The 22,506-nt window shown below is 36.2% G+C and overlaps 1 protein-coding gene, 1 long non-coding RNA gene and 1 other non-coding gene across 4 annotated transcripts in view; 2 read left to right on the top strand and 1 right to left on the bottom strand.

The window, feature by feature from the left end:
• Window positions 1-22,506, bottom strand: part of LOC124164288 — a 111,134-nt gene that overhangs the window by 20,834 nt on the left and 67,794 nt on the right. The window contains exon 10 of one of the 2 annotated variants that reach the window (XM_046541534.1): window positions 13,319-13,498. The exons of the other annotated variant lie outside the window; for it this stretch is intronic. Coding sequence (XP_046397490.1) covers window positions 13,319-13,498 — 180 coding nt within the window. The remainder of the gene's footprint in view (window positions 1-13,318; window positions 13,499-22,506) is intronic. 2 annotated transcript variants of the gene reach the window in all.
• On the top strand, window positions 10,910-10,981 carry Trnae-uuc. The gene has a single exon. It is a non-coding gene; the product is annotated as a tRNA-Glu (tRNA).
• LOC124164291 overlaps window positions 13,446-22,506 on the top strand; it is a 35,328-nt gene continuing 26,267 nt past the window's right edge. Inside the window, exon 1 of the long non-coding RNA XR_006866018.1 lies at window positions 13,446-13,529. This is a non-coding gene — a long non-coding RNA (uncharacterized LOC124164291). The remainder of the gene's footprint in view (window positions 13,530-22,506) is intronic.

Genomic DNA, 22,506 nt, shown 5'->3' on the forward strand with positions numbered 1-22,506 from the left:
TCTTAAAATTCCGCAATTTATTAATCTCGCACCAACCGCTTATCCTGGTGGGTATTCCATACCCCCACACACCCCGGTATTAGTTGCACCTAAACCTCTCCCTTCCTAGCTGCGCCCCTGGTTTTCATCAAGCCTTCATAGCTCAACATGTGGCCGACTAAGTTGTTCCGTCTTCTCCGTAAGGTTTTTAGAACACTTCTCTTTTCTCCCACTGTTCTTAGCACTTCCTCATTACTTATTCGGTCGATCCAATTTATCTTCGTCATTTTTCGGTAGCAAAGTAAAGTAGCCACTTAAGTAGATACCTACTGATAAGTAGAGGTTTAAGATTATGGTATTCAGGAATGTGTGATAATACAATGATAATAATCCATTATTTTATTTTGTTCCTAAAACTGGCATTGCAATCTGAATAGTTTTAAAATTTTAAGTTATTGTTTATAAGACATTTACAGGCCTTTGAATGGAGGAATAATGTTTACAGTCCACGGAGGGACAACTGTGTTTTAATAAGTTCGAGAACTTTAGAACTCTCTTTACTTGCTCTTTTAAATGTGGGGTTTCTACGTCGGAGGGTGTTTATACCCAAATTTCAAATGTATATTGTCGCGATAAATATAGCGGTTAAATTTTTAAGGATTGGCCATTGGCCGAATTAATGTTGACGCTGCCATTTGAAGGGGGTGATCGTTAAAATAAGTGGAATTTGCATTTATTATATGGGAGATACTGTAAAATTCACCCAAGGTTAAACTTGCATGACCGAATTGTGACGGATCGATCAAACCAATATTAATAATTTAAGTGAAATGCAATGCACTGAAAGTTAAGTAGTAATTCCTGTACGTCAGATCATGGCGGAAGACAATTTTTATTTCCAGAAAAATGCCGGAAGACTGCTTAAATTGTTCAGTTTTATAATTAAACTGCCTATCCATGAGTTATGGGATTCCACAGCTATTAGATTTATATGACACATCTTTCAGTAGGCCCTCAACCAAAAAAAAAATAGTTACGAACGAGTAGCTAATAGCATACCTGTATGAAAGACCCTCAGCCATTAATGATGCAGATGTTGGAATATTTTATGCGATTGGATATAAAATAAAATTCCGTTATTATCAATAATTTTTTATCTTATCAGTCTAATTTTGGGAGAAAACTATCAGTCCTCTAGAAATCTATGTGCGAAAAAACCCTTCTAATTGATTCAATAATCCGGAAAACAACAAAATTTATATTATTTAGGAGGCGTAGGACATTCATCCTCTTTTTCCTTTTCTCGTCATTATTTCCCTTCTATTTTTTGTAATCCTGTCATGATCTCAAGCCCCAAAAAAATGGCTCTGTAATGGAACGAATGAATCCGCATTAAGAAAAGCGCAACGTACAGAAATAAATCTGAGCGCAAAAACAAAAATAAATCATATCATGTGACCCACGTAATTGCCAGTTGTCAGCATCCCCTCTCCAATTAATTTTATTCCCAGCCACATGCCTTTTTATTTCGTTTACGCCTCAGGAACATACGTTTAGCCTGGTCCGATAGTTTTCATCACCATTATTCTTCGGATAGCATCATTAATTTTTACCAGCGTTACTATTTCGTTGCATTTGAAGTAAGATTATTCATGGATTCCATTGGAATTTATCAAACTAAAACGCTCTGCCGTGGAAAACGCTTTGCTGAGTATGGGGATAACGATGAATAATAGAGCAAAAGACCGAAAACTTGGTCGGTGGGCCGCATAGGGCTCCCGAAAAATAATCCATTCGGCTCGGGTAACTAGTAGTTATTAAATGTTTATACAGTATTTCGAGGGATAGCATTGCTTAAATGCAATTATTATTTAATTTCAGCTTATGTCGAATTGGTTGCAATAAAAAAATAGCCAACCTATTGCAAAAAAATGTGAATAGCTGGTCGCAGGAAGGCAATTAATGTTTTTTCTTATAGTTCCGTCTTTGCATTTACAAATAGAATGCAATAAAATTACCATCATCATTACCTGATTTATAAAATTACCTTGCAGACATACAGGCATTTCGTCTAGGTAAACGGGCCAGTTTGATCATGAGGCCCGATGGCATGAAAAGACTTCCGATACCTGGTATTGAGGGATTCACTTCCTAGTTAATCCAGTCGCGTTGCTATCATTACCAAAGCACTGCTTCCGACCGTCTCGCTTATGAGTTGATGGGAACGACAATTCCCACTCCACTCCAAGGTTAGTGAGTATTCCGGAAGCTGAGGCTCCATATCTTACTGTATGAAGGCAAAATCACGGTTTATCGTGGTTCACGCGTTGTATATTCAACGTTATTGGTAATTCAATTTGCATGTACTTTTAAACCCACTCATTATGACCCATGGCCTACTACACCTGGGATCGTTTCCATTAATGAAGGCTGTTGGAAACCGGTACCTGACGCCACTGATAGGTTGAATCCAGGTTATCGCTTAATCGTAGGAAAATGTATCGTCTTTGGGTAGAAAACCATCTTTATTCTCCATTAACTACTTCATGAAGAACTTGTCCTTATGGTTTCCGTAGATATGTATTTATTTTCTTGGGTGAGTTGAAATAACGAGACTATAGGAGTCAAAATGCTAGCTATCAATTTATGCCCTACCTACTCCACTTATTCCGGTATTTAGGACTGAATATTAAAATGACGAGTATTATATTGTCAATGCTTGTTTATAAATGCGACTATTGATGGATGGGTCGGCGGGCTTATGAAATCATATTGCATAGATAAAACTTATTAACAGGATCAAAAACTAAGCAAAGCTACCGATCATAATTATTATTTTCTTGATATGATTTTACTTTTAATTGGCGTAGAAATAGTTGAGGCTAACATTATCTGCTGTCAACGAAAATACGTTACCACTACTTTTAGAAAATTTTTATTACGTTTTATTATACCCTTTGGAAAATTATGTCCATGTCCGAATAAAAAATATTACCGAGTAACTTTAAAAGCACTAAAGTTCTCGTTTAGTCTCGTGTGATGTGCAATTTTTTATAGATATTCGTTGGAGTCAGTAAAATTGCCCATCGTCAACGCAGTGTGTGCCTCCATTTTCATTAGCCTATCATAAGAAGAATAAATATATATTTTCTCTTTTCTTTGTTGCTCACCATTCACGAAATGGGTGCTCTTTGTCAAGTTGTTTACCTTTCACAAGGGCGCATTGATGCAGACGGGCTCGGTTTTTCGAATGAATTCAACTTTTATACTGAAAATTTACTATATCCCTCATTTTCATCCTCGAAAAAAAGTAGAGCATAAAATGAAAAATATGTTCTCCTCGTTAAAGCAATTATATTAATTTTATTTTCTGCAATCGGTTAGTAAATTAAGTTTTGGGTTAATGTTTGCGAAAAAATCTTCAAATACATATAATTTCCTTGAATTGTTTTCGTGCATAGAGTTTTGGGATATTAATTATAGTGCCTTTCATTCATAGCTGATGCTTGATGTGAATTCTAGCTGAATTAGTCTCTTCCCACTTTTGCGCTAAGTTTCATGGAAAACATATTCCCTTTTTTCTTATATGTCGGTGAATCTCAAATTTACGCTATCAATTCTAAAAATCTTTTATAATTTCAAATATGTGTTGTCATTTATAATACTAATTTATATTTTGTTCTCTTCATTTAATGTTAATGAACTCTTTGGAGTCTATTATGCATAATATCTCGATTTTTATGCATATTTAACTTTCAAATAGATGACTACATGTGCGACAACCATCTCAACATCGATGACAAGCTAAATTCATTTTCTCTATCCCCGTAGATCGCTTCATTTTTTACATTCATTCGAATATCCTATCAACTCAGAATTTGAATATTTGACAGAGCCACTGCATGTTCAGCTGAAAAACTTAATTATTTCCACGAGTCACGGAGGACCTATGGCATGGTTTTATTTCCTCCCACATGCGCGGCCACATGAACATGGGTTTATGACACTTGAGTTAACTGCAAACCACGGTTTATACGGCACAGTAGGCTTGTATTCTTCGCCTACAAATGAAGTCTTCCCCGGAGTTTATCTATCAAAAGTAGAAACTCAAATGCCTGTAGTAATCATCTCGGTAAATTCCAAGTCTCTCCCGCATCGCAGCTTCTCGGCAAAGATGTGTAGGGTTTGATTGGAGTATCGGTGGAGGGGAAGGATTACCGCTATTAGGGATTGGTCTAACTTTTAGCTTATTTATTTGGTGACTGATTTTTCGATTTCATCATCCGAGATCTAATACACGAATGACTTCATTTCACGCGGAAATAGTAAATATCTATTTAATGGAGATTTCCGTCCGATTGAGAAGTTCATTGAAGTGTCGAATCTGGTGCTTCTAATTGAATTTTGAATAATTTGATATCTATGGATTTAATTACTGATATTGAATGTTTAAGGTAATTGATTTGGTGAATGAAGTGTTTATGCTTTTTGCATAATTTTTTGGATTAATTACACTGATATGCTCGTGTTTTCTTTTGGACATCGCATTGGAGTCGCATCATGTAGAACACATTGCAAATGTATAGTTTTCCTCGACTCCTTATTTTTACCTGGATTAAAAATTACTTTTCATTTGAGTCAGGTTTTTCATGCCCTAGATGATAAGGTCAGTGATGAAGAATTTTTAATTGCCTTATATTTTCGTTATAAAGACATCCAATTTTGACGGAACAATCTCGCGTGAGTATTGATGTATTTCATCAACCATAATTTTGTACTCACAAACTATTAACATTTTGGTACTATTATTACCTTTTAATGCTCACAGTTAAAATACCTATACTTTTTTTCAGCACCTCCCTTGTCTATACGTCATTGGAATTCTTCGGTACATTCCACGGGACGAGAGAGGCTTTTAGCTCCAAACAGCAGTTTGGACATCAGACAAGGGTCAAGAACCCTTGCTAGCCTTTGTGGCTCTAAAATTTCAACCGCTAAGCGTATTTTCATCTTCAAAACCTGGCACCACTCTAACCTAGGTATTCAATAGGTTCTGGACCTAAACTATCACAGATTTCCTTCCTAAAAGAGCTGTAACGTTCCTTATTCCCATGCGAAAAGCGAAAGAATGATAGTTACTTGAAAAATAACCAGGTCCTTGATATTGCCGGGTGACCCTCGGGTGACTCCTTCATGAAATCATCACTCCTCATCACAAATTTATTCAGAATACTCTGCGAGGAGTTTTTTTTTTCACTTTTCCGGCATATTTACTTTCTATTACCTAAGCTCAGGAATTAATTTTATCGCGAGACAAAGAACGATAGCTAAAACGGTCAATTATATTGACCATAAACAATTACTTTGGAGTAAATGGTATTCTACAAAACCTGTAAATATCAAGCAATGTCATGAAATAATGAAATAAATCTCGGATTCGTCACTATCGACGGATTTGAGCGATTTTTTAAATATCGCCCTTCATAGTAGGAACAAGGGGATTTAATTTTTTGAGCCGATAACTATGTATTTTCAACTAATTTAAATGTAGGTGAAATTGGGAACATTCAATGGTCAATTTTAGTTTCATTTTTTAAGCAGAAAAAAATCACGCGGTCGCAAAACCCACATTTTGATATGCTAAAATTACTCCTTTTAGCTGTAATCTTTTCTCAGATCGCTAGGAAGTAGACGATAAAAACTATTTTTCACCTTCTGGGACCTGTATTAGTCACTTGATTAAAATGGCGACTTAAGGGCTGGGTTATACATGAAGATTAAAAGTTTTCAAGAAGGTCCTCTTATAAATTTTATAACTCCCATTTAGATAACTACTGGAGGCTTTTATCATGAGGCCTTTTTCAAAAGTTCGCTAACTTTTTAGATTATGCTTTTCTCAGCAAGACTCTCTTCCTCAAGCAACTCGTAAGAATCATTCACGACAACCACTCTTTAAATACATGGTAAGTTACTCAGGACTCTCAAAGAAGTCTTGTAAGGAAGAGGCTGAAACTTACAATTAGACTAGTCCATGCCTCATGATAAAGTGCGTGCCTGCTCAGTCAATAACCGAGGGCAGAACAACGGTATGTGCTCCAATACCTCGATAAACTAATATGATCTTACGAAGGCGATTTTTTTTGGTCCTAAAGCTGAAACAGTCCTTTTTGGGTTGAGGCCTTAAAATGATAGAAGTGACTGAAGAAAATTTTCTCAAAGGGATAAAAAGAACATGAAACTAAAGGCGATTCCGTCTGAAGCCTTTTGGGACTACTTGTAAAAGTTACGTGTCCGCTACAAAAGTGTATTGTATGGAAAGGTTACAACCTTAAGACATGTTAACTTTTAAATATATAAAAAAAGAATTAAGCTCGCGAGAATTTTCAACAGTTTGGTACACGATAGAGTTATAGTAACTTATAGATTGGGTTACATAGCCTTATTGGTATCGCATTTCAAGTCGCTCAGTGTGTTTTCTAGGAGGAGCAGCGTAACATTGAACTATCATACGGCACAGGAAATCATAATTGAAGTTTTAGCAAGACCTGTAATACCTAATCTACGAACAGAATCAATTTATCATGGCAGAGGGTAAAAAATGTTGTTTTTGAATGACTGGAGACTTGATTTATTGCATTGTCAACAGAGGTAGTCTTTATTATGAGGAAATCCCAAGTCTCTCTCGGGTTTAGTATCAACTTAATGTACATTAAAATATTCTGTCGAATTTTGGTTTTTAGAGCCAGAGCTTTTTGATCAATAGTTACGTCGCAGTGAAACATTCAGGATTCGTCTAAGGCTAGACTCCCTAACAACACCGGATATCCATCGGATATCCGTTTCAGGCCCGCCTCGTCCCATGGTTGTTTCAGGTCCGCTTGCAATCAGGATATTCGTCGGATCTCCGACGGATATCCGAAGCCAGATGATCCGAAAGCCGTCCGATTGGGATCTCGATAGGATATTCTGTTACTGGACTATATAACATTAATTATATATAATTTTTATGATTATTAAATTCATATTTGCACAATAGAAAAGTAGTCACGCCTTTCATTACTGGAAATCACAACTGAATGCAACTACCAATCCTGACAGCACAAATTACTCAAATAGGCACTGGAAATTTTTCCTGCAAGCTTTAGTTTTGGCTCTATATTAGCATGTATTATCTGGAGAATCCAAGTACCTTTAATTTAGAATTAGTGATTATACCATTAAAAATTTTTCTCCACGATAACAATTACGCAGTTTTCCTTTCCAAGAAGAATAATAGTTTTTAACTTTAACCTAAAGGAAATTATAAATTATTTGTAGGGATCCTGTTCTATCTACAATTATAATTAATCTATTTTACCGATGGAGTGCATCGTATTTGAATGCTTATGGTCGAGTTTTTGGGTCGCAGTTTTTGCAGCTGTCAGTGAGTTTTATGAGGATGTAGAGATAAATAAAAACACGAGAATATATTTAATTATATTTTTTTTAAAGTAGAAGTTACTATATTAAAGATCGTAACATTCCCAAGCACGGCTCAAGTTGAAAAGATTTTGCTTCTGACTCTTATTTCACTAGCAAAAGCAAGCATGCAATTTCACATGCAACCAATTACAACCATTGAAGAAGGAGGAGGTCCTCCTTCTCCTACTCCTTCTTCCATGTTACAACTATAGTAAGTCATGGCATATTAATGGTGCTCTCTAGAGGATATTTTCATGAGAAATTCAGCGTTAGTCAAGCATCGGTCTAGCGTTGCGTATATTTGCCCCCAGAATGGGGCAAGACTTGGACCTAAAAATATTTTTTAAGGTTAAAAATGAAAGTTGGCCGACAAATATATGACTGACTGCTTTGCGAAACCACAACGTCTTTAATGTCCTAAGTTAAGACATAAAAATTGGAAAATTCATTGGAAAATCTCTCTGCGCATACGTGCTCCACTCTTACTAAATTAAATTTTCTAGCAAATAATAATTATTAAACGACTGCTGACTTCATGTATGTGAAAAGCTATGTATATCCCATGCAACCTATGAGGCATACTGACTATTCAACTGCATTTTCTACTTTGTTGCTAACTACGTAAGTTCTTGTATCGATATTTTCACCAATTCCTCTATAGGTGCATCCTGAACGTTTAACTTCTACCACCTTGGTGATTAAAAACATTTTTAAACCCACCAGCACCCGCGATAATTTGGAATGAAGAATCCTTCCACCTTGTTAAGGTTGTCTATCATATGAAGGAATCTTTTTGGTGCATACTCTTACAACAATATGCAAAAAATGGTATTAATATCCGTAAGGGGATATCCTATGGATATCGAATTTTGGTACTTATGGATATCGTCGGATATCCGTGGCCCATCCGTAACGTCCGCCTTGGATATCCGTCGGAAATCCGTTGGATGCCCATGGGTTGTTAGGGCTTATCCGATTCTTGCTTTACAACTCTTGACTGCAGTGATGATTAAATCATTGTACCATAATATCATAATTATCTGTCAGCTTTCCAATTTTATAATACACATTGAATTTAGTTTTTTTATAGTTAAACGTCAATTCCTCAACGTATTGCAAACTCAATTAAAAATATGTTCTATAGGTATCATGCTTATAAAACATTCCAAAGTAGATATAATAGGAGTTTGACTCTATAACATTTCCTAAGTTGCACGAGAGAATTGTATTTGGATCATCTGTCTTAGGAGGATACCCTTTCATATCTGTGTAATTTAATCCATGTCTTTCGATTCATTTTGATTCCACTAGAATATTAGGGAACCGTAAGACCTAAATTATTTGGCTATTTGTACGAATATTATAAAAATTTGGCCTCCAGGAATGAGATTTATTTAGACTTTACGTCATTGAATACCACAGAGTAATATTTTAGCACCTTATCAATAGCGAAATTAGTTTTTTCATTGCTAACCAATAATTTCTCTTGACTGATTACATCTTTATCTATTAATATCCATTCTTCACGTTTGGATGGCTTAGAGGAAGCCAATTTTCTCAATCTGGAATCCTGATTTTCCTTTAAAGAGAGTTTTTCTAGCCAAATATTTTTTGGTCAGGGAAGTGGACCTTATATTTGCACAGGTGGGAGCCTGTTGGGGAAGATCAAATCGTTCACAATGTGCTCTCTCGATACTATTGTTCCGTGTCTACTATGTCCAGATGGTTCTGAGGAGATCAATTGCCGATCGGATATCTCTGATTTCTTTACCGGTAGTCATCTTCAGACTTTAGGGCAGCTTACTCATGAACACGTGCCTGGCGATAGCACCTTACACCTTCGATCGTCAAGTGACATATTTGTGGAAGTTAGACATTGCTTTTCCTTTTTGAAACACATCGTCTTTCTTGATGCCAGTGTAATAATATAATCCAGGTTAATAACATATATTGTATTATTACATTGACATCAAGATATATAAGGAGGATATATTAGTGGAACAGCCACCATCATTGGCATTTAAGGAGGTCGAGTGCTTTGAAGTTGCCTATCAATTTCAACGAATAAGAACTTCAAAGCACTCGACAAGCACTATGCAATTCTAACAGACAATTTTTGGATTTTTAAAATTATTTTTGTATTTTGTATAGATATTTTCTTTGTGTTTATGGCAAATTTACGTTTGAAAATATATCAAAGAGGTTTTATGAACTTTATAAAAATTGTAAATTTTGTTGAGGGTGGTGTTCGCTACAATTTACAAAAAATATATAATTCTCAAAATGTTGGTGAATGAGTCAAAATGTATTCAATCACTTTTTTAGCCTCTGAGTAATGATAAACGGTGGCGCAATAAAATATTTTGTTATAATTTACCATTTCAATGCATATTTGGACCACACAGAATCCTAGCCTATGAAAGCAGAAACGTTTTTTTCCAATGCTGCTTTTAAATATTCGATAAAATAACGATGCATTGTGTGTCTCGACACCCTGTTCGTATTCAAAAATATATAACGATATTTAATTTCAAATTTTATTGCGAATTTTAGTTTTTCCTCACATAACGTTATGTTTCGGAAAGTCGTCAGTTTTTCAATGACGCGATGGACTCCAACATGAACTGGGCATCAAATGTGTTTTCAACGCCTCGGGGAGAATTACATTGAAGGAATAGCGTCTCCTATTTTGTCCTGAGCTATGCATTTTTAATTTAAACACTTGTTTCATTCATTTTTTTTCAGCGGCATATTTATAATGTTTGTCATTTCAGGAAATTAACATGACAAAAATTTTCCTAAGACCCTCACCGTGAATGGATGCGAGTTAGAGCCTCCCATAGGACTGCAAGATGTTGGCGCATCTGTCAAATACAGGGTGACCAAATCAAAATTTTCTTAAGCAGGGAATTTAAGGGAAAGAGAAGGAAATTTTGAAAATATGGCTATAAATATATTTAAATCCTGTTCATTTGCTCAAAACTACGAAAAATTCTATGTGATATAAAATGTAAAAATTTAAAAAATGTTTTTCAAATGTTACTTCTTCTTATGGAGGGAAATTTCATTATGCTGCGTTATACTTTATAAAAATGCTGTCAAACCCATGTTTTCGAGAAACTAATAGGCGCGTGCTATCACGGGTTATAACATTGCACTTACGTAAACTAGGGAATGTAGTGCAAATAGGTGTGTAACCCGGAGCAACTGTATCACCAATGTTAATAAGTGATAGGTATAATAGATCCAAAATTTGTTTTTCTTTATTCAGCAAAAATTCCCTTTAAATTGAATATTTTTCATAAAGATACATAATAATACTAAACGGGTCGGATTTTATCTTATGCATTATATTTCATAATAAGGTACATGCATGCCTAATTTATGTATGCGTAATAATCCAAAAAGAAAAATCTAGGAAGTTCGCTCGTGAAAAAAAAACTGGCAAGGCGATTCATTGAAATCAACATCCCATGTGGTCTAGTGGCTAGGATATCTGGCTTTCACCCAGAAGGCCCGGGTTCGATTCCCGGCATGGGAACATTTTTTTGCTGGCCTCAGTGGCGGCGGAGAAAAGTCCTTGCCTGTGAAACCAAAGGTCGCGAGTTCGTGTCCCGCCGGAGTAAGTTAGACAATGCCCTCAAATTTGAGATGGTCCGTCCTTGTTGATTGTTACAATCTTCAGCTTCATAGCCTTCAGCAAACCATAGAATCAACCGACTTGAACCGTTTTCGGAACGACGGCATCAATGGAGACTTTCACCCGGTGGACAACCTGAGTTCATCATTCGCCGGGAAACGACGAGATCATACTTAAATAAGCTGTTTGCGGTGAAGCTGAAGATGAATACTTAGATAGAATGCAGGACGTATCCGGCGAAATCCGGACTCTGGTCACCATGGATGCTTGTCAAGTTTCGTGAGCAGCAACCATTGGTACATCACAGTGGTACTTTAAAGCGAATATTTTCAAGAGTGCAATCATTGAAACCACTACAAGTATTATCACGGGGAATGGAAGTATTTAGGAAATAATTTGAAAGAGATTTTATTTAAATCCTGATACTTCATCTACTTCGTAGGTCTTTACTCAAAAAAGATAATTTTTATTCGAAATATACCATGAGTTAACAGAGGACATCGTCCTGGTCTGCCAATCAGACGAGTTTTGAGTTAATAAAAAATTAAACTTTCAAATATAGCAGCAGGCTTACAGCAAATGCGAATAGTTCGATAAATCCACACGTCTTTGGAAGACGTTTTAGTTTTTTTATTGACTTACGCATATTATGGATGTTCCTTTTTAATTGATTAAAAAAACGGGAAAGGGCAGCATTTCGGAAACTCATTTTTCTTTTTTCAAGTGTTTTATGCATTGTACAAAAAAATCCCTCACCTGATAGCATTGAAAATGAAAGAAATAAATTGCGAAACGTTAAACTTACATTTTAAGAAAACCTACAACCCAAAAATAAGTCACATATATAATGAGAGGTCGAGGAGACATCTCACTCCACAAATTTTAGCATAATATTTAAAATTTATGTTTTTAAATCAATAGAGAATCTTCACTAGATTAACTTCGAAAATATACAATTTCTTCAGACCCATCTCGGATCCAGTGGTATTAAATAGCTACATTTCAATACTGGCCGCAAAAGTCAAAAAATGGTCTTGTTTATCTTTACTCTGAGAACGAAACCGCCTTTTTCTCCAAACTCTACACTGTCCTTGCTAAAAGTCGAGATACCCGAGTTTGAAGTATTGTATTTCGGTAACTACTCGATGGGTTCTAATTAAATAAATAAACAATGTAAGGAAATTATTTCTACGTTTTCTTAACATTATCAGAAACTCATATTTTACCTAACAGGATTGTCATCCATTTTTATGAAGAAAGGTATGGTTTTTTAACGCTCGCAAAATGGTGCTCTCCACTTTTAACACATTTTTTCAAGACCTTATCCATATAGTACATAAGAATCAATGCAATGAATGAAGGTGTATATTCCAGAGAAATTTATAATAATTGGTAACTCAAAAAATGTTGTTACAGAAATATATCCAATTTTCGTTATTTTAAGACTACAAGAAATTATAAAAGCACAGTCGGCACCGAATACGTGGACAGGTGACGAAATACTGTTTTTTACCACATTTTATTTAGTCTTTTTTTGTCTGTTGTTTGTCCTGCCGGTCAAAACATTGCTTCTACAATGTAACCTACTTCGCTATTACCTACCTATCGACTTGAAATTTACGGTACAGATCAGGATCAGCTGGCAATGATCCTTACGCTATTAATAGTTCTCCAGAGATGTTATGAGCCGCCATCTCCGACAGCGTGTGTATTAATCACTCAGCTGCAGAATTAATTTTACGACTGTTCAGAACTGTTTACGGCTATTTGGCTCTGAGCGAATGTAAACAATGGAGTTTAGTAATAATGTAACAATGGACAATAAACAAATACAAAATTCCCACGTTTCCAGTTAAACTTTTAAAAAATATTACGATAAATAAAAACACGTCGTTTACTATATTTTATTTTACATAAATATTCATTAAAAAATGAGTCAACATGTTTCACTGCACTGATGTGTCAATAGGTCTCCCATGCCACTATTACTGCAGCATAATGAGGACTATGCAGTACATTGAAACATGTTGAATCGTTTTAAAATAAATATTTATGCTGAAAATTGCAAAGTATCTTTACTTCATATTCTACAAAGGTTGGGTGGTTTATTTCATTCCTATTAGTTGGAATGAAATTGTGGGTTTTATAATTATTATTTTTAATATTTTATTGAGTGAGAGCGGCTCTCGAAGGGTCGAAGGTCGAAGCGAGGGATCCGCCACGCTCATACAAACTTACCGCCCTTTTTCTCCTTGTCGGCCGTCGTCCGCCTCGCCTCGTTGCAGACTTGGTCGTCAGTGCGCAGGCGCGGCGGCAGCATTTCGTCTATCCTTTGGATCGTTTGCGGCAGTTGGAGGAGTGCGGCCGCGGAGAGGAGCAGCCGGTCTCGCTGAGGGCACGACGACTCCCACACCCGGCCTGCCGAGACGAGGATCATTCATTGACATAGGTCAGAAACCACACCTACACCCTCCCCACCCCTTCTCCCAGCACCGATCTAACAGGTTATCCATTTTCGTGACGAAAAATGTAGCGTGACATTTTTAACTCTAGTCCGAGTGTCAGCGATTACATGTTGCATGCCTCGTATTGTGTAAATTATCCTTTTCCGGGGCCTTATTTTGAGTGCACGTAGAAAAATAATGTTCGCGATTATCGACATTGTTTTGATCGTATGTACTAACACCACAAACCACTGCGTAGCGATTTAAGAGCGAATTCCAATGTTTACCATTTGTTTCCGAGGTTTAGAATTTATGTTCTGCATTCTTCATATTGAGTATTTTACTCTTTTTTTAGCATTTTTAGTTGAGTCCTAGTGTCACATGTTACGTATTGCATGTCTCATATTTTGTGAATTGCCCTTTTCCTTCCCACAATTGTTTATCAGAAAATTCGTGTTGCACGGGATTACAGAAAACGTTTTGAACTTCCTCTCACGATATATCGCAGTTGATTCGGAAGTTTAAAGTGGTTTCTGAGTGTTAGCAGTTGTATGTCCCATGCTTTACATTTGGTACATTTTTATTTTTTCCCTTCAATTAGAAGAGAAATTCGAATAGTAGCCGTTCGAATTTGTCGACATTTCTTACTGCATCGCAGTAAACCTCTCTATAATGGTTTCAGTGTAAATGCCTAAATCAATGTGGATTCAAAGAGTTCGTAATAACTTTTTCTTTTATGTTAGGGACACCGTTCGCTACCGTCTTGCGTGGATTGTTGGTTTAGCAACAATTCGCTGTGGTCGCCGGTTTTGCACAATGTTACATTTACTTTTCTTGTCCAAAATACATGCGGTGGTCAGGTTATCGCGAAGTGTTCTACATTCATCGCAGTTATTATATACTGTGTTTCATGTGCGGTAGCGAATTTTCATTCTCTGAAAAATTTTACACCGCATACACGCTCATCGTTTGTACAATGAAATTCGGATATTTTCCCCCAGATAATTCATTTTTCGTGCGTTAATCAAATAATATTGGAAAGATCATAAGTTTCCAAATATATTTTCTGAATTTTTTTGTACATCCTTTGACTCTGAAGACTTTTCCTACCCCTCCATGCGTCTTTGTTTAGCTTCTTCATTTAATGAAATCAATTTCTATTGAGTAATGAAATATTGAAGCAGTTTCGGACAGATTTATTTTTTATTTCTACCCGGATATATTTTTAATGTAGAGTATGATATATCTGGAATCTTTACTTTTTTTACTTCGTTGAATAAAAGCTAGCTTTTGTGGATAATGAAATACAAAATAAAATTTTCTCTTCTTTGAGTTGCTGTGAATTATAATGATTAAACGTGGTGCAAATTAAAATTTTATGACTCGGATAAACGTTAATTTGGTGGATATGTAGTCAGCTGAGGCATTCACACTTTGACTGCAATGGCAAGCAGGTATTATTCCTATGGATCGCAAAATTGTTTTTAGCGCCAAGGATTTCTTTCTTAATTTAATAAACGCAAAAACAGCAGTATCTGCAACTAGAATAGAAGAATATTGAACCTCATTTTTCCTCTAGAGCTTAGCATAGTCAAATTTTAAATTCTCATATAAATGTAACTAATAACTAACGACTAATTGTAACTAGCGACAATTTTTTAAAAGTCGGAATATCGTACATTATCTGGTGGAAGACACTTAGGCTCATTTAATCTATTGCTTACCTGAAAAGATTTGCATTTACTGACTTAAAACTATGGTGATTTAAAAACATGAATTCCAGTTATGTGTGGTCGAGCGTTTCCTCTGATGAGTAGGAATGAATTCACTCCTTTAATTAAGTCTCTTCTATTGTAATCCAGAAGTTCATGATTCCCTGCAAGATAGCTCTATTTTGTACCCTCGCATCAATGTGCTCCGAATCCTTTTTCAAAATATATTACGGTCGAAGACGAAAACCGACAGTAACTCTGACAAAGATGGTTAAACAAATGCTTTATGTTTACTAAATTTTCACAAATGACAAAACGGCTTCGCTTTGTCATTTGTGAACTTCAACTTTCACAAAGTTGAGCCGGAAACCATTGAATGTGTTACCAAATTTTATTTTTAGATTCCAAGGAAATTCCCATTTTTCGGTCGGTTACTTTTCGTCCGTCCGATCACTTTTATTTTTACTTTACTACATTTTAAGTCGATGTTGTGATTCGTAAGTAGTGCATTAAACATAAAGTAAACATTTGCAAGCTTTAATAATGTGAATATGCAATAAGGTTTTGTATAGTTCGTGGAGACTCGGAAGGAAGAACGAATGTTTGAACACGAGAAAAACCTGGTGCCTTATCTGCGAAAGTCAATCTTATGCGGCTGAAGCATTAATGCGGCAAACTGAAGCTGAGTTTCCGAAAAAAATAAAACGGTTTGTGGGAAAACCAAGATTTTTTTCGTGTTTTTCTGTTAATTTCTTCTCGCCATCAGCTCACTTTGATTATTTTACTACCAAACTATGTCAATTTTAAAACACAAAAAAAAGTGTCTCATTCATGATCAACACGTTGAAAAAATTCTTTCGTATTTATACTGCGGTGCCGCATGATTGGTGGGGATGGATCAGGAGAGAGGAGCGAAAATTCGTTCACGAGATATATCTGATGCAATTCCCGCCAATTTTCTTCTTATTTTTCTAACCAACGCTATAGATTTTTATTTTTTCATTCCCCGTTCAGAATTTTTATGCGTTCACCAATGATTTTCGTATTTTAATGTACTTTTCAACGACTGATTCATATTGTGACTTCTTATTTCAATTTTGTTTGTATATTTATAATTCCTCAAGGACTACAGTAATGAATTGAAATTAAATTAAATGCTATCAATCTGCGAAGGGAAAGAATCTGTTTCTGAAACTTAGTAATTGGCTGAAGACATTGTTTTCTTCTCAGAACGAGTGAAATTTCATTTTTGAGGCGAAGCGAATTGTGTGCATATTCGCGGGTGAATTGCTTTCGGAGCGGAAGGCATTACTGAAATTGACGGATCGCTTCCCATCTCTGCTTGCATTCGCATGCGAACCACGCAAGGTGAGCTCTTGGCAACCAGTCACGGACTCTGCGGGACTATGCGGCCCTCCGTCCCCCCCTCGCCCCCCCAGTCCCTGCACTCGCAAATATTGCCCTCAAAGGTTACCATGCGCCGCAGAAGAACCGGAGAATTTCTTCCAATGCGTTGCTGCTCTCCTCCTTTCCCAATGCAGTTCATTGCTTCGAGTTCCTGATCCGCAGAACGATTGAAATAAAAAGTCTATCAATTGAACGAATGCAGACGTGGGAGCTCTTCATATTTCATAAGAGAAAAAAATTAATTTTTGTCCCATATTATAATAATGCATTCATAATTTGTTAAAATAATCTTAGAGAAATCCCTCGAAAAAATGACCAGCAGTCGGTCACAAAACGTCGGGGCAAAAATCCGATTTATCACGCGCCATACACCCCTATGTCACTCTTTAATCATCATGAGCTTTAACCAAGAAATCTATGCAAAAGTTTATCTGTTACTTTAATAATAAAAATTCAACTTTGTGATGGTCCACTTATTAAGTTATGTACTTACTCACGAACTAGGTTTCATCATTATCTGCTAATTTCAGACCTCAGTCATCAGTGCTGAAACTATTTTCATGAATAAATAACTGATTTGGTGGGCCAATACGAAGTTCGATTTTTATCTCTATTTTGGTGAAGTTAATTATGAATTTTGCTCAGCTGACAATGCCTGTCCTCATCTGTGGACCACAGGAAAATATCCCAGCCATAACTAAGGAACAAAAAAAATGGAACACCAATTCATACTTTCATAATATTGCCACTCTATTCATGCTTTACCATTTCCTGATTCGAATGACAGCTTCCACTATTCAATGGTTGCCGTCCCAGGGAAAAAATCCCAGTTACCATTTTCAACCACGCGGAAAGTTAACCAGCAAGCTACACCGCGTCCGAATCGTTTCTGCATTTATGCTTCAGTATTTCTCTTCATCACAGTAAACGATTCCAAATATCTTTAAAAATATGTTTACAAAATGTGCGAAATCTCAGTGCTTCCTACTTCCATGCATTTTCTTGTGGTTCTAATTGAAGAGATTAAGATTTCGATTTTCAATTCGATTATCTTCCAAACGTTACAGGTAAATCCTTCCCAATTATTTCTTCTCAATGGTAGTCGACCCAAGAAAATGTCCAATTTTTCTTAAAATCGTAAATTATAAACTGCCAAATATGATGCCACAATACTATCTCTTTATTAATTATTAGCTAGCTATTCTTGCGGGTCTGTTAGTCCTCTTAATGCCGTGAGAGATATCATAATTCCGCGGATTGGTTTGCTCCTTTTCACGTCCATTATATAGTAAACTCAGGTTACTTGCGACACATGCAGACTGGGGCACTTTGGACATATTAATCGGCTGCTCATCTTATCCGTAGTTTCCATATGCACGAATATGCATTTAAATGTAAGGTTAAGGTAGGCCGCGAGAATTATTGAGAATTAGAACGCTATTGTAATTCGTAATTTACAAAATCAATTACCTATTAGTGATTTTACTGGTGAAAAAGGTCTACTGGCTGCATGCTTTGAAGAACTCATTGAACGTGTTTGTTTATCACTTAATGATTGCGGCAAGAGAATAATTTTCAACAGTAAATAGCAAGATAGATGTCCATTTTAATTTTTTGATCCAAAGCTGGGGGGATTTATACATTTGAATCGGTTTCAAGCATGTTTCGTATCTTGAAATTTCTGTTGGGCAAATATCACCATGTTTAAACGGATTTATTTCCTTGTTAACTTGACGAAACTATGGATATCTTCATTTGGATTTGAGATTTGTCCCGAAGGATTTATCCTACTGCTTCTAATGTCCGATGGCACCAATAATCGGAATGTGTTGTATTGTATCCTTGAAAGTTCTTAATCTTTCAATTCCAAGTTTCTAATGCTAAACAGGGTCATTTCTAGTCGTCTCTAACGGTACCAAAACGACATAGTCTTGTTCAATGGATTGACTCAATGTGTCGTCCATGATTTTCTCTCACTTTCTCTCTTGGTTGACCTCGGGGCACTTCCTGAACGGGATCTCGTGGTTACTGCTATTATTCTCCTTTGAGTGCTAGTGGGAACTTGGTAAAACAATGGTTTTCTAACTTCCTTGTCCGGAACGTGCCTGACGCTTTTGAGTATCACATGTTCCAATTAGTATCCCCGTAAATGGACACAGATATTTATCCAATTTTCTCCTATTTCCTGTTCACAGTTCGAATGATCGAATTGCTTTTGAACGAAATTTATTATTCGTCATAACAATGAAACACAATGAAAACCCATCAGTAGATATGGTGGTAGGCCTCATCGTCACACATTCAATTTTGGGTTGATTGACAGGTTAGTTCTTTTCTAAATGGATGCATCTATAGATCTGGCCAATTTGGCCCCAGTTTTTTTCTTCATTTTATTCCCAATATCATCAACCGTTTATAGTCCAATGTACCCATTTGGGAACAGATTTATAAAAAATCATGGAAATTATATTTCGCATCTCTGACTACTTTTATAGCTTTTGTTGGGTATATTTATTATGGAAGTATTTTTTTTAAAGTGAATCCCATGACTTGCATATATATTGCTCGTCAATTATACCTTTTCAGAATTGGTTTTGTTTTATCGCCTCTGTAGTGAGTATGAAGTTTATTCGATATTTTTTCCTACACTCGCTTTCCAGTAACAAATGCTCATTTATTCAAAAGATCAATATTTGTATATTACATTGTTAAACTTAGTTTTTTGGTCAAATGTATATCTATTTTTCAAGCAATAGCAAAATTTTGTGGTGTGTTCCGATTTGGCAACATGCTTGAAAACGCATTAAAAATGTTTTTTCGGGTTGTCTTTCATAATATCTCTCAATTAGTTGTAAAATAAATATGATATGCAAAAAAATAATAAAAATCAGTTGGTAAGTTGGTTTGGTCTTTAAAGGGTCAAACGCTATAATTTTCCACACCCCTAATAACGAACGCCGGTTCATTTACATCTGCATACTACCTCGCAAACCGTAATAATAGAAATGCGGCGGGGAACAAGCCGTCTACAAATTAAAAGGAAATTCTACAGCGAATTTCTGCTTGGCTCTTAAAGACCTTTCTTGTTCGGAGGAAAAGCGTATTCCCATTCCTGTTACCGTTCGGTAAAATAACTCTCTTAATTTATCGTTCGTATCGGACCAGGAAATATACTGGGTTTATAATATGATGTTCTCCGTGTCGCTCTGAACGATATATATATATATATTCTCATTTGCTCAAGCAATTAAAACTTAGCGCACACATTTTCGGTGATCCTCGTGCGTTCTTTTGCTTGCTGTCTGACTCACCTCGTCTCACCAAAATACCCATACTAGTACTGTATTTACCCAGGATTATCTCCAAATTCTCCCACTCGGTTCTTTCTGTTTATCGATATAACATAAATCCTATTTTTTCGTATACCTTCCATTGTACCTCTGTCATCGCCTCCAGAGGTGAGTTTGCACAGTTTGTGTGCCCGAGCGATGAGGTGTGCCTGGTTTTCTGAGAGTAGATTTTCTGGAATTTCTAAAGCATTATAAGAATTATGTTTGCGTAAGTTTTCAGGTTTACTCACTGCGAGTTAACTTATTGCGCTTATTGTTTAGGCAGTTAGTTAGCGCAGCTCCTTGTAAAATTAATTATCATTAAATAATCTCAGCATGTTTCATTAAACACATTGTTATTTACCTATGTCGGTAATGATGTATTTCATTATCTCTCATTTGAAACAAACTTAAAAATGGGAGGTGAAAGGGTCTCGTAAGTGGAATAGCCTATGGCCTCTTTTCATCTGCATCCGGCTCTGAATTCATACTAAATATTTTTTCAAAGATTAATTTGCTATCCTAATTAATTAAAAATTTGACAGTGCACTTGCTATTGAGCCCGATTGTATTTTAGAACTATTTTTATAAAATCGCTTTATTGTTTTTCACATTGTCCGGGTCAAACCTCGCAATTCAATTTTTACCCGCTTTCTGATTATCTATCAAGCTGAAATTTTCAGGATAACGCAGAACAGATGATAAAGCAATATTCTAACACCCTTATTATTACTTTAAGTGTATCTCGATTGTTATACAGAATTTAAAATAAAATATGACGTTTAGTTAAAAAAAATGCCACAAAAATCCTATGGCGGCGCTGCGATCAATGAAAGTGTAATTAACAGCAGCGCACTATATTTCGTAGTTTCATTATGTTGTGGTGTTAGTATAAATTGATTGTTATAGTGGAACATGCACCCAACGCTTTTCGTTGCATATGAAGCAATTTTTTAGAGAGGCTCGGGCTTGTAGAAAATTTGTTGTTCTTATTCTTTTTATTTCGCGATAAAAACGTTTTTTTAAATAAGATTTCATTTTTATTTTGTATTATTATTTACTATGTTATTCCTATCACTGGTCATATGTCATTTCGCACTCGCGCGTGCTCCCAGACGCATCCCTGTCTGCTCTCGTCGTGCTGTGGTTTCGTGTGATGAGCATGGCCTGCTTTTTTTGGGATCAAAGTGAGACGATGATCCTCCTCCCCTTCGCTTCGTCATTTCCTTCCACCACGTGGGATGGCATTGCCTGCGCCCCGCCTCGCTCTTCCTCAATATTTCAAATCGTCCGCCCCCTCCCGAGTTCGTCGACCTCGCGGACAGTGCGTACTTCCCCCACTGATTAGCCTCGTGCACCTGGTACACTGCCCTCCTCTTTGATATCACACACCCCTCTCCACGGATTACAACCTATAGGCTCTTCGGCTTAACTGCATTTGTCCGGTTCGATTTTACAACACACCCCCCCTCACGGGCGTACTCAATTATACACGTCTGCATTGTCAGCGAAGCCTGTCACCACGTCTAATGCTTTCGCGAGGCGTAATGGAATGTTAATGCCGATATTATTTTCATGAATGGAAGTTCTTTGTTTTGATGTGGCAATAATTTACTCCTTCTTTCAGAAGGAACAAGCAAATCACTTAGTTTCGCTCGTTTCACAGTACTAAAAGGACATTCGAAGGAAAGGCAACAGGCTTTGTTTGCCTGTACATTCGTTGTTGCTTGTACGAGGTCGTCAAATGCTTGCGCAAAAACTGTTGCTCACTTTTTCTGTGAATTTTGTCTCTGGATTTATTGAGAATTTCTAATTTTAAAGTTCTATTTTCAGAGATTACTAAATATTGTGGAGATTTTATCTTTTAGCGTTTACATAAATTTTCTTTAATTTGTTAGGGTGATAACTTTTTCATTAATCAACGGCTATTACAAAATGTTTTAGAAATTTGATTATTAAATCTATTAGGTATTTTTGTTATGGTAATAACCTTCTGCGAGATTTTAGATTTTATTGATTAGTATGAAGAACCTCTAGTGATGACTGGCAGTTTTAGAGGCGCGTTCAATAGGACATCGAAATTTAATGTCTGGAAGTTACATACGAAATTCAGTTGTCAGGGTAACTTCATCTGTCTTATGAGAAATTTCGTGACTTAGTGCTACGTAAATGGAATGAAGTCTTCGAATGAGTTTGCGAGAATACATTCCCTTTTCACTCAGCACTGGCGCATTAATTGAGATTTCATGTCCAAAATATAATTTTTACATCTGAATACTCTTTTGTGATGCTCACAAGGATTTTCATTTTCTCATTTTGCGAACAGATGAGTTGTTTCATGTATAATTTTTGCTAACTAAAAAACAAATAATTCTGGCGAAGCGTTTTCGTCTATGTATGAATTGCTTTAGGAATTTTTCTGACCGAATGCGCTCATTTCTGTGTCCAAGGACGACATTCTGAAGAATAGGTTTCGATAAGATGAGTTGATGGAGGACATAAAAATATTTTTGGAACTCTACGGTTACGTCCTA

The sequence above is a fragment of the Ischnura elegans genome, chromosome 8, assembly GCF_921293095.1.
Source record: "Ischnura elegans chromosome 8, ioIscEleg1.1, whole genome shotgun sequence".
Classification (NCBI taxonomy): domain Eukaryota; kingdom Metazoa; phylum Arthropoda; class Insecta; order Odonata; family Coenagrionidae; genus Ischnura; species Ischnura elegans.